This window comes from Pinus tabuliformis, chromosome 2_1 (assembly GCF_031772625.1).
Source record: "Pinus tabuliformis cultivar Carrire ecotype Pingquan chromosome 2_1, CPIR1, whole genome shotgun sequence".
In the NCBI taxonomy this organism is placed as follows: domain Eukaryota; kingdom Viridiplantae; phylum Streptophyta; class Pinopsida; order Pinales; family Pinaceae; genus Pinus; species Pinus tabuliformis.
This window is the reverse complement of record NC_142299.1, coordinates 80,878,067-80,889,118: the sequence shown is the minus strand read 5'-3', so window position 1 is coordinate 80,889,118 and position 11,052 is coordinate 80,878,067. Positions and strand designations below refer to the sequence as shown.

The 11,052-nt window shown below is 37.9% G+C and overlaps 1 protein-coding gene across 2 annotated transcripts; it reads right to left on the bottom strand.

Annotated features, from left to right (window-relative positions):
• Positions 1-1,429: 1,429 nt before the first annotated feature.
• On the bottom strand, positions 1,430-7,677 carry LOC149198871 (PHD finger protein ALFIN-LIKE 6-like). Of its 2 annotated transcripts, XM_089402192.1 has the most exons (3): positions 7,353-7,677; positions 2,368-4,754; positions 1,430-2,116 (listed from the first exon to the last, which is right to left on the bottom strand). In XM_089402192.1, exons 2-3 carry the CDS (start codon positions 2,482-2,484, stop codon positions 1,832-1,834), a joined length of 402 nt encoding a protein of 133 aa, XP_089258318.1. In that variant the 5' UTR covers positions 2,485-4,754; positions 7,353-7,677; the 3' UTR covers positions 1,430-1,831. The 2 variants fall into 2 exon arrangements, with proteins under 2 accessions (XP_089258318.1, XP_089258317.1); XM_089402191.1 differs by having other exon boundaries at positions 2,368-7,677.
• Positions 7,678-11,052: the final 3,375 nt, after the last annotated feature.

The following is an 11,052-nucleotide window of genomic DNA, read 5'->3' as shown; positions in this document are numbered from 1 at the left end:
TAATACCATAGGCAGTTTGCAGGTGCACTAAGAACAGGGGATACTAACCCCACGATAAAAAACCTTGAACTTCAATGCATGTGTGTCCATAGTGTGTCTCAGGTATGCTAGCAAGAATGTCATGTTCGTGACTTTCATAGAGATAACAATTACAAGATTTATAATACACAAATATTAGGTGAGATTGTGTACAAAATCTGGAATAATTATGACTGGAAGGTTAGGGCAAGTCCAATGATAGGAATTTAAGTCATCATCTAAGAACCCATGCTTCCATGTTGAAGGAACCAGATATCATTTGCGAGGCAAGTCTACCTAATTTGTATGATTAGAATTTTATTGATCGCACAGAACAAAGTTAGAAACCCTTCTTTTATCAAGATGTTTAAAAGACCATAGATCATCTTGACAGTTAGGAAAGGAGCCATTAATAAACAGTTAAAAAGATTGACAATAGAACTTACAAACCTCAAGAAATCAACGTCAATAATTTGCGATCCATCATGTGGCTATAGCTTTCGAATCACTAGTGAAGGACATTTACAGGCACAAATGATATCAACTTCCCAACCAATATTACGTGGAGGATTATTTGCAAACTTGAAGTTATCTTTGTATGTTCCATCAGAAAAACTTGCCACAGTAGCAACCAGTTCTGTGAACCCTTCTTTTTTTCTGGGCAACTTTACCTCTGACCCTTATGGAAAAGAGGTTAAATGACCATCTTCAAATGTTCCAAACTTCCAGTTCAAGACCATAATCAATTCAGCTGATGCAAAAACATACATTGCAAATCACCAAAAATCCTTGGACGATTAAAGAAGGTATAGAGCCGGGGGTAGAACAATGGACATCTTTAGTTATAACAAGTTAGGGTTTATTCATTAAACTCGGAAAATTCAGCTTCACAACCGTGATTTTATGATGTCTTCGAAATCACTAAAACAACATGGTACAATCTCCCAGGTGCAAAAGGCAAAGCCATCATTATGCTTCGACAACACAAGCAGTCAATGATCAATGTGAAGCTATTTTCTCATCCTGGGTATCGTTTCCTCTGGGGATGGTTTTTCCCTCCTATGGTTTGTTAGCCAGAGTAAAATCACATCCATGCATGCAAAAGTATATACATATAAATACATATCGAAGTCTCTGCTACTGTATAGAGGCAGAAAAAGAGATGCAACAGAAGGTAGATTGTTTAAATTACCAATGGAATAATTATAAACTAAACCAGCACAATACCAAATAGTGGATGTTATAATATCGTAAAACAATATTCAAAACAAATATCGCACAAGACTCAACTCTTTAAATAGAAAGTTTCCAATGGCTCAGGTATATAGAGATCTAAAACTTGGAATATTTAAGCCTTGAGTCTTACAAGAAAATCAAACAACCAGCCAACCCAATATTCCTACAGATAAGATAAGATAAAATAATTATATTTATGTCCAACTAATGACCACAAAGTAGGTCAAAGGGACTGTTGAGTACAATATGTCCATACAAAGTGGGAGAACAAACGGTCTCCCAAAAAAAGATACAATGCATGAAGTAAATCAACATCTAGCCCTAGCGGAGAAGATCCAGGAGCTAATAGGTCTGAGGATCAGACCCATCTCTCCTAACATCCGAGGCTGAATGAAAAACACTGACCACCTCCAATAGGTCTCAGCCTGCGACAGCCTGGAGCTTAATTGGAAGCCTTCTGAGTGCAAGTAACAAACCAAAAGGGTTGCAGACACTTCTGCATCCGAAACCACTAGGTAGAAACATTAGAGATAGTCATCACCTGTTAATTTGAATTAAAGATCCCCTCGGCCATCCATTAAATTCGGGGCCTTTTGTTGCTGCAAGATGGACATTTATAATGCTTAATGTGTTCAGCTATCGCAGGAGTAATCTTAAGACACTTGACATGGAACCATTTCTCACACATATCACAACAGATCCAAAATTCATCAGAGGCATAATTCTCACCACAAGCTCCACAAAGTGTGTCTTCATCCAACGTATCATCCTCATCTTTAGGTGGTGGTAACTTTGATGGCTTTGCTTGAGATTTAGGTGGTGGTAACTTTGATGGCTTTGCTTGAGATTTAGATGCTCGTGCCTGAACAAAAAAAAGTTGTTTTTACTTGAATAAGCAACTCGTGAAAAAGATTGAACATAAATTATAAATCACCAGCAAAAGAACAAGAAAGCATATAGTGCCATTCACATCTCAAGGATAACAAAATCTGAATTGAACAATTAATCTTCATTCTTGGCAGCCTGCTCAGAAATTTACTGTTACGTGTTTTATTTATTTTTTGTTTAAAAAAGAGCAAAACAGGGCAACTCCATGATCAAAAAATTCCTCACCTTTATACCAGACTTGTTCTTGCTGCTACTGTTGTTGGTTACAGTAGTTTTTTCTTTTGATTGCTTTTTTGCAGCTCCAGTAACAACCTCAAAAATAGTTGGAAGTTCATTGATCATGATAAAAAGTCTTTTCTTGCCATTAACTAATTTTAGTCAGCTCAAAGCGAAAAAGAAATGGTAAGAAATAAAATGAAGAAAAGTTACTTCTTTACAGAACTCAACAGATAAAACAAATCTCTCAAGCTCAATTGATACAACAGACTCTGATACGTAAAAACTACATCTAATATGACTAGTGCTTGAAATAAAATATAAATAACATATGTTACAGTACCTATATCTACTGTTTCCAGCTTGGAAGAAACACCAATGCCATGCTTAACAGCGAAAAAAAAACAGAGTTTAAATGCTCTGTTTTGTCATTGTGTGGTATGTTCACACTAGAAAGCAGTGCACAGGGTGTGTCCACATTAGTAAGTGGAAGAGTACCACAGAGAAAAGACGCTTGGAATATAGGGATGCCCTTAGAAGGAGTTTCCAAGGGAAACCTAGACCAAGTTTACATGCTCATCCAAAAGCTGGTGGCCTTCGTCAATGGCGATTAGAAGGAGTTTCCAAGGGAAACCTAGACCAAGTTTACATGCTCATCCAAAAGCAGTGCACAGGGTGTGTCCACATTAGTAAGTGGAAGAGTACCACAGAGAAAAGTCACTTGGAATATAGGGATACCCTTAGAAGGAGTTTCCAAGGGAAACCTAGACCAAGTTTACATGCTCATCCAAAAGCTGGTGGCCTTCGTCTAATATGACTAGTGCTTGAAATAAAATCTAAATAACATATGTTACATTACCTATATCTACTGTTTCCAGCTTGGAAGAAACACCAATTCCATGCTTAACAGCAAAAAAAAAGAGAGTTTAAATGCTCTGTTTTGTCATTGTGTGGTATGTTCACACTAGAAAGCAGTGCACAGGGTGTGTCCACATTAGTAAGTGGAAGAGTACCACAGAGAAAAGGCGCTTGGAATATAGGGATGCCCTTAGAAGGAGTTTCCAAGGGAAACCTAGACCAAGTTTACATGCTCATCCAAAAGCTGGTGGCCTTCGTCAATGGCGATTAGAGATGATCTGACAGCCATGGTCTTCATGTAATTGGTCGTGTCCTCATGTGGTTGGTGAAATTAACCTTATCTCTTGGGTGGAGGTTGTTGGAGATTCTATCCATTCATTGGCCTATATATCGTGGCCACATACTTATGGAGTAACTATATCACCACTTGGAGTAGGGTGGAGGAGAAGCATAAAAGGATGCCTTGGCAATTCGGAAAGATATCCGGAATGGAGTTTTGGTTTCTTGCAGCTAGTTGATAAGAGACTAGGCTGGTCTGAGTTGGTGAGCTTACCTTCTTAGGAAAGTTGTTCTTGTGTGGTTGGAGATTGTAAGATCCCAAAATGATAAAATTATAATAAATATAGCACACTTAGTGTTCTAAAAGAAATAAATTTTTGACAGAGATAAGAACACAAATGGGATCTAGAAATGCAGCCTTATTTATATTAATAGCTGAAAACAAGATACATGCCCATGAGTACTCATAAAATCAACTCACTTCTAGCAAGTTTGACTCATGGACAGAGAGTCAGACTGAGGATGGAGTTAATTTGGCTTGACAACAAGCCCAAGTATGGTTTGGCTTGGGAGTAGACTCAGTGATTTTTTTCACCTATTAAGAAAATCCGAAAAAGAACTTTTTATGTCAATATAAGAAGTAATCTCAAAATTATATACAATTGTTCACCAACTGTGCATGAGTGTGTATCAAAAGTTAAGGCTTATATTTCATATACAAATTGACTAAACATGTCAAACACAATAACTTCAAGAAGTATGAACATAAAATAGCCCCTAGATGGGAAGATTACATTATCCTTTACTATTGGCCTTCACACATTTGAATGTGCAGGCATTGGTTGCAAATTCAATTGACACTTTTAACATTTCCAGCTACGTTTCTACACTTCCATTCCACTACATTTTTTGATAGCTTTTGCCAACATTTCACTGCAGTTGAACCTTCAGCTTTTGGCCAAATCCCATGCGCTCTTTGCACATAGTAGAGAAAGTGAAAATACATGCATGGTATGAACATATGTGCGTGCATGCATCTATCAGAGTGTGTGTGTGAGAGAGAGAGAGAGAGAGAGATCCAGAAAACAAATCAGGCAAGACATGAGTTAAAGTATTACTAAACATATTTCACAATCAATAGAGGTACAACAATCAGGATATGAGAATATAAACAAGTTTGTTACATGCCTGGGTGTCTAGAAATGTGCAAGCTGCCTCCAAAGCAACCTCCAGTGCCCTGAATTCAAAGGGAAAATCATCTGCAGATGAACCACTGTAAAGTTTAGCATCACTAATTGATTTTTTTTGGCTAGACTATGCACTGCTAGACGTGGCATCATCCCTCAGTTCTTGTCTACTTGACACTAGTGGAAATATTGAGCTTCCTTGTTCTCTAGAATGCCACATATTGTTAACCATGTCATTTCTAACATTTAGACGCCTCTATAGTTCTGCCACATACTGTAGAATATAGCTTTCCAATGAATTTAACAGCAGTACTTCATCAGTTGTGATTATACACCTTATCTATTCTAGATTCACAACAATTGCTCTCTCTCATCCCAGAATAGTGGAAGGATATACAAATAATGGATCCAAAAGATGGAGATCCCTAGCCGGCAAGTCACAACACTTCATTATTGTTAATTTATCTACCTCCAAAACTTGAGAACTCTGATTTTTATCTATTCTTATCCATGACCGAATCCCCTTCCCTCTCTTTTTAACTCCCAAAAGGTCTAGTCCTTGAAACAGAGGCCTGCCAGGCATGGTTGATCGACAAGGAGCTTCACGTGCCACAGAAACAGAAGGCCAAGGAGGAAGAAAGGGCTATTTCAAATCTGCCATATAATACTGCTTTTCAGGTTCTGAGAATTTGTTTTCACAGGATCAAAGTCTCCAAACCTGTGTCTATAGTTATTGATAAGTGATATGTGCCTCTGAACAATATATTTCCTTCTGAGGTTTTATATTTATTTTGAAAGAAAGGCTTCACAAGCATGGATTCCAAAAGCATCTAAAGATCATTGCCTTACATTGCTATAGGTGAACCTTGCACTCAGCGCTCCAACTCTACTAGCTCATAACTGCAAGACTCCTTGAACAGAGATAAAGACAATTGACCAATGCCATTTTACCAGATCAAAAGATCACAACCATTTCCAAAATGTGTCCTCATTTCATGAAAGTATATGTAGATTGACTCTGGGAAACAAATAAAAATCTCTGACTCTTGAACTCTAAACAAGTAAATGTCCAAAGTGAACCTCGAGTTGGTTCCCAAATGTTGTGAGCTTGAAGTGTGAGCTTGAAGTGTAATGCTTGAAAGGTGGCATCCCTTGATATTCAAAATAGAATTTAGAGTCATCTCAAAGAAAAATTTCACAGAAGTTTATCCTAAATTCCCAGTTTCAACTTTCAACCCTTGCTCGCATTCACACAAGTAAAAGATCAGCACACTCATTGAACTAGATATTCTGAATGGAATTCAGAATATATCTTAAAGAAAAACTGGAAAAATGTATTTTACTATTGATTCCCAGTTTCAACCCCCTCATGCATTCAAACAAACAAAGCATCAACCCATTCAACAAACAAAAGCTCCCTATTATCGATTCCCAATTTCAACCCCCTTTTGCTTTCACACAAATAAAGCATCAACCAATTTCAACTAACAAAGGCTCCCTTATGCACACTAGCTGTGGTTCAAATAAAATCTCCCCTTCCTGAAGTTTGTTTATCCATTGAGAGATTACTATGTAATTTGCCATTATGTGTTCAAATCTGGACAATTAATTTCCCTCTAGCTTTCGACGTGCTCTGTTAAATTTGACTTGCAGCAAAAATCTTAAGGGATAAACAATTAAATCCCCTGTGTTGATTTTCCAGGGGGAATCTTAAGGCATGAAATATTTTCTACTAACACAAAACAGACTGTTAATCCGTTTGAGGTAGCATATAAAGTACTAATACCAAATCAAACATTCTGATAGACATAGTAAAATCAACAGAATTACTAGAAAGTGGGTAAACCTTTTTAAAAACATCTGGACAATTCACAGTTATAATTTTAAGAAATTAAAGAGACAGGACATTTATTCCGTGATTTTCATTGCAAATTCTCATTATTTTAACGATTACTTACTATATAGACCTCACTGTTGCAACCTAAACGACTCAAAGTTCAAACAATAATTGAATTCAACACGCACAACTGTGTAAATATGCATAAGTCGCACAACAATCCGCTATCCATAAAGGTGAATTTGCACGACATGGGAATGGTTGTTGTTTCAATTTTCGACCAAATTCAACTGACAATGAAGTCATGTTTTTTACTTTACCAAAACCATTGTAAGAAAAAGCATTACGACCGCCCTAAAAACAATCCAGAATTATCTCTGAGAGGAACAAACCCCCGCCCATGAAAATATCTATAAGCTAAAAGGAATAAAACAAACAGCAGAAAGGGGAAAGAGGAAGGAATATAAATTATGTGATAAATCTTACCCGCATACAGCAATCCCAGCTTGCTCCAAAGTTGATCTTCAGAATAAATAAAAGAACCTACGAAGATTCATCTGTGGAAGAATCGACGAGTAGGAAGAGAAACTAGGGCTCCAAGATTTGAGTTGCGAAGGGGATGGATGTAGGTTAATGTAATGGCTTCTCTCTTGACCATTTCAAAACCACAACATTTTGGAATAGCAAATATCAAGATATGGAAGAAAATAATATGTTTTAACTTCAAGATTGGCACCCTAACCCCACCCAACCATGCAACAATAAATCGAGCATGAACACACAACCTCCATACATAAGCAAGAGGATTACAAAAATAGAAATGCAAGCCAAACCTGTTGTTTGTGTAGGCATACACTAGGCCAGTGAAGAAGCATAAAATCCAAAATAAGAGGCAGCTCTCCTGACCTTCCAAATCTTCAAAAGAGTCTTCCACCTACTCTCCTCCATTTTTGGTGCTAGTCTGAGAAAAACCGCACCTAGCTCTCCCAAAGGAGAACAAAAATAAACTTGAATATTGCGCAAACCAGGAAATCTACCATTGCAACCAAATACGACTTGCAAACTAGGAAATCAGGGCCATTGCAAGCAGATCCACCCTCCAAATTGGAAATAGGGGCCATTTCAAGCAGATCCAACCTATAAATGAGGCCAATCAGTTTTTTTGACTCTTTATCGACCTTATTTTTTAGGGCTAAAATATAATAACTATTTATTTTTTAAATAAAGTTTTGGCTAACTATAGAAAATGTGTGTAATATAAAAAATTCGCCCTTCCAAAATATAAAACCTCTTAAATTTCATTTTTGGGCTAAGATTTGCCCCTAGAATTTTCTATGCAAACCTAATATTTTCATCAATAAAAAAGAAAAAAGTAAATATATTTTTACCATTTAACATTTTACTTTTTTGTGAAAACTTTTAACTCATTTTTTCCTTAATTGTTCCAGAGCAGATTGTGGGAGATCCTGGAGGTCAATCGTCGAGCCGCCAGTTACAAGTAAAATTCAAAGCCCTGATCTCCATTTCCATGTCCTTTATTTATGTTTTTAACCATTTTTTTTAGTTTTTTGAGGGTGTTTATGAAAACAAAATTCACCCTCAGTCGGTGCGACTTCCAGGCATAGAATCACGATGGCCGAGGGTGATTAACAAAGCCAGCTGTGCCGTTTGGCGTAACTATTTTTAAAAAAGGTGTGCCGAGGCCGTGAATAGGTAAAAACCCTATTTCCTCAAAAAATCACCGTTTAAACTCAAATTTTATGGGCCAAGAATGATTATTGACTCAAATTAATGGCTTTTTCAGGAAAGAATCGTTGAAAATGGTGGAATAGAAAGAACAAGAACATGAGGATGTTGACACCTGGGCAATGAATGACCCAAATTGCCTGGAAGCTTTGAGGGCTTGCGGGCTCCTCAAATTCTTTCTCACGCCAGGGATGCAGGCCCAACCCGAGTTGATTCGGTACATGATTAGTCTTTGGGACATTAATCGAGAGATATTTGTCATTGGTGACCAAGAGCTAGAGTTGAAAACTTCAAATATATACTTCATCACTGGATTGTCTCGGCGAGGGGAACCAATGAACTTGTATGCGTCATGACCGATTGGGGCAAGCATATCTTCATTGCTTGTTGAACATTGCCTGAGGCCCTGAAATCCAAAAGTGGGATGATCCGAATTAGACCCTTAAACTCTCTTAAAGTTTCCCGAACTCTGTAAAAACTCATGTTGAAGTTTCAAAGTCTTATGGATGTCGAGCCTATCAGAAATAACCTCTAAACAATGGCAATTTGTGGTCAGCACGGAGCAATGAGGACCCTCGGTCAAAGTGCGCAGACCGTTGGCTCCTGGTAACCACGCACTAGCACAAATTGACAAATGGGAGATCAAATCCAAAAATAGAGGTAGTTTCGATATGCGATTAGTGCTAATCGTGTATCGCAAGGCGTCCCCCTCAGTGAAGGAAAGCCTCCAAGCACTCGGTCACTAGGAAAGCATAAAACTGTATGGAAATTGTCGATTCCGTCAGAAGGCAGGTCCCACAACTAGCAGGATATCGGAAGGGATTCAAGCAGTAGGTGGGTTCAACCGAGTCCCACCCAATGCCATACACTGGGTGACATGCGTCTGGCGGATGAGAGAGAAAACCGCTCACATCAGACAGGTAAAGGTCATGCTAATTACCTGCCCGATATGGATGGAGATCGTAGGATCTGGAGGCTCCAGATCAACAGAAGAGAAATGATCCGATGGATGACTGGATTCAACGGGGAAATAGGTTAAGTCACATGAGATTTGAGGTCCGGTATGACCGATGAGTTGGCAGAGGAATCAGTTTCGCGGGCAATCTTGGAGCAACGGAAATAACAGTTGTTCAAAGAGAATTGACACTTAGTTCGTGAGGAAACAGCTGGTCACCTCTCTGTGAAGCGTTACACAGTGATGATGACGCAGAGCAGGGGAATTCAAGCGGACAGAGGCATGAGATCCAGGGAGCCGGGAAGTGAAAACGAACAGTCAAGGATTGGATTGGCTTTAAGTCATGAACAGAAAGAGAACAGAGAAGCAGGCAGAAAGAGAGAGAAGTAAATTGCAGAGAAAAAAGAAGCCGATCTGACCTGCAGAGCAAAGGCAACATCGAGCAGATAGAGACAGAGAGATTCCGAGAGTCTGTGAACTCCAGAGAAGGCTTGAGAGGTTCAAGAAACTCTTCTGTGTATGCCTGTCAGTTATTGAGTACTAGATTGGACTCATACCACTAATACCAATTGAGGTCGAGATTCAGTAAGGGGAGTCTATGTACTTTAGATACTTGGGGGATCCAAGTACAATCCTACTGATCATCATCTGTTAAGTGAGACTCAAATTGAGCTCATTATTGTAAAAACTCTACTTTTAAGACACAATAGAATGGCCACCACTGAACGCTGGACCAGGAGACGTAACCCAGGAGAATTAGGTGAACTCCTTATTAAGCTTGTTATGTTTTATGCAATTTTGCATTAATCATTATCGGGATAATATCGGCGCGAGGAAAAAATCGAAATTATCGGGAAATTATCAGAAATTATCGGGAAATAATCGTTTGGTACAAAAAAATTCATTTTTTTCAATTTTTTTCAATTTTTTTAATATCTAAACCATCTACAACATAAAATAAATACATTGACACATAAATATGATAAAAGAACTAATATATAAGATGTTTAATATCATTTCTAGTGCTAAAATCACGCATAACATTGAAACATGTCCTGAATAGTAAGTCCTGACTCCTGAGTCCCAACTCAGCCTCAAAATATCAACAAAAAATATGATAATGTATCTCATCATGTCATAATGTCATATACAATCAAATGAATAAAATAACTAAAGTCTAATCCTATTGATTTCCTTTGTCCCTCTTGCGAGAAAATGCCACGGCTTTCCCTTTCCCTCTAGATGTAGATGCTGGTGCTGGTGGAGTTGGCAGTGGAGTCTGCTATGCTCTAGAAGCTGAAGAACTAGAAGTAGGAGCTATTGGAGGTAGACCACGTCCTCTACTAGTGGCAGGGGTAGCTCGGGTAGGTGGTGTCACCTGGAAACATTACAATCTCCCAATCCTGAAATCCTGAAAAACTGATAAGTCTGCTGGATTTTGAATGAAATCTAAAATTCTACTTTCTCCATATGAAATCCAATGAGGCTAGAACCACTCTCAAACATCCTGAGTCATTTCATGGTAATGTTAAAAATTTAAGTAAAAGGATGAAAATGAAGATTAAGGAGAATGTCACTTTTACTTTAAGAATTTAACATTACCATGAATAGCATATCAATACTAGGGCCTAGACTTGATCATTAAGCTGCCCCACTCAAAAATTATTTGTTTCTTTAAAAAAAAATTGCATTTCAAACATTTAGCATCCCTTAAAAAACCAAAAAAAACATTATAAAACCTCGCTGCTGGAGACCCCCATGATAATTTCGATTGTTATCGCGATAAATTCGAATTTATCGCGATAATTTCATAAAAATCGGCTAAAAAAAAT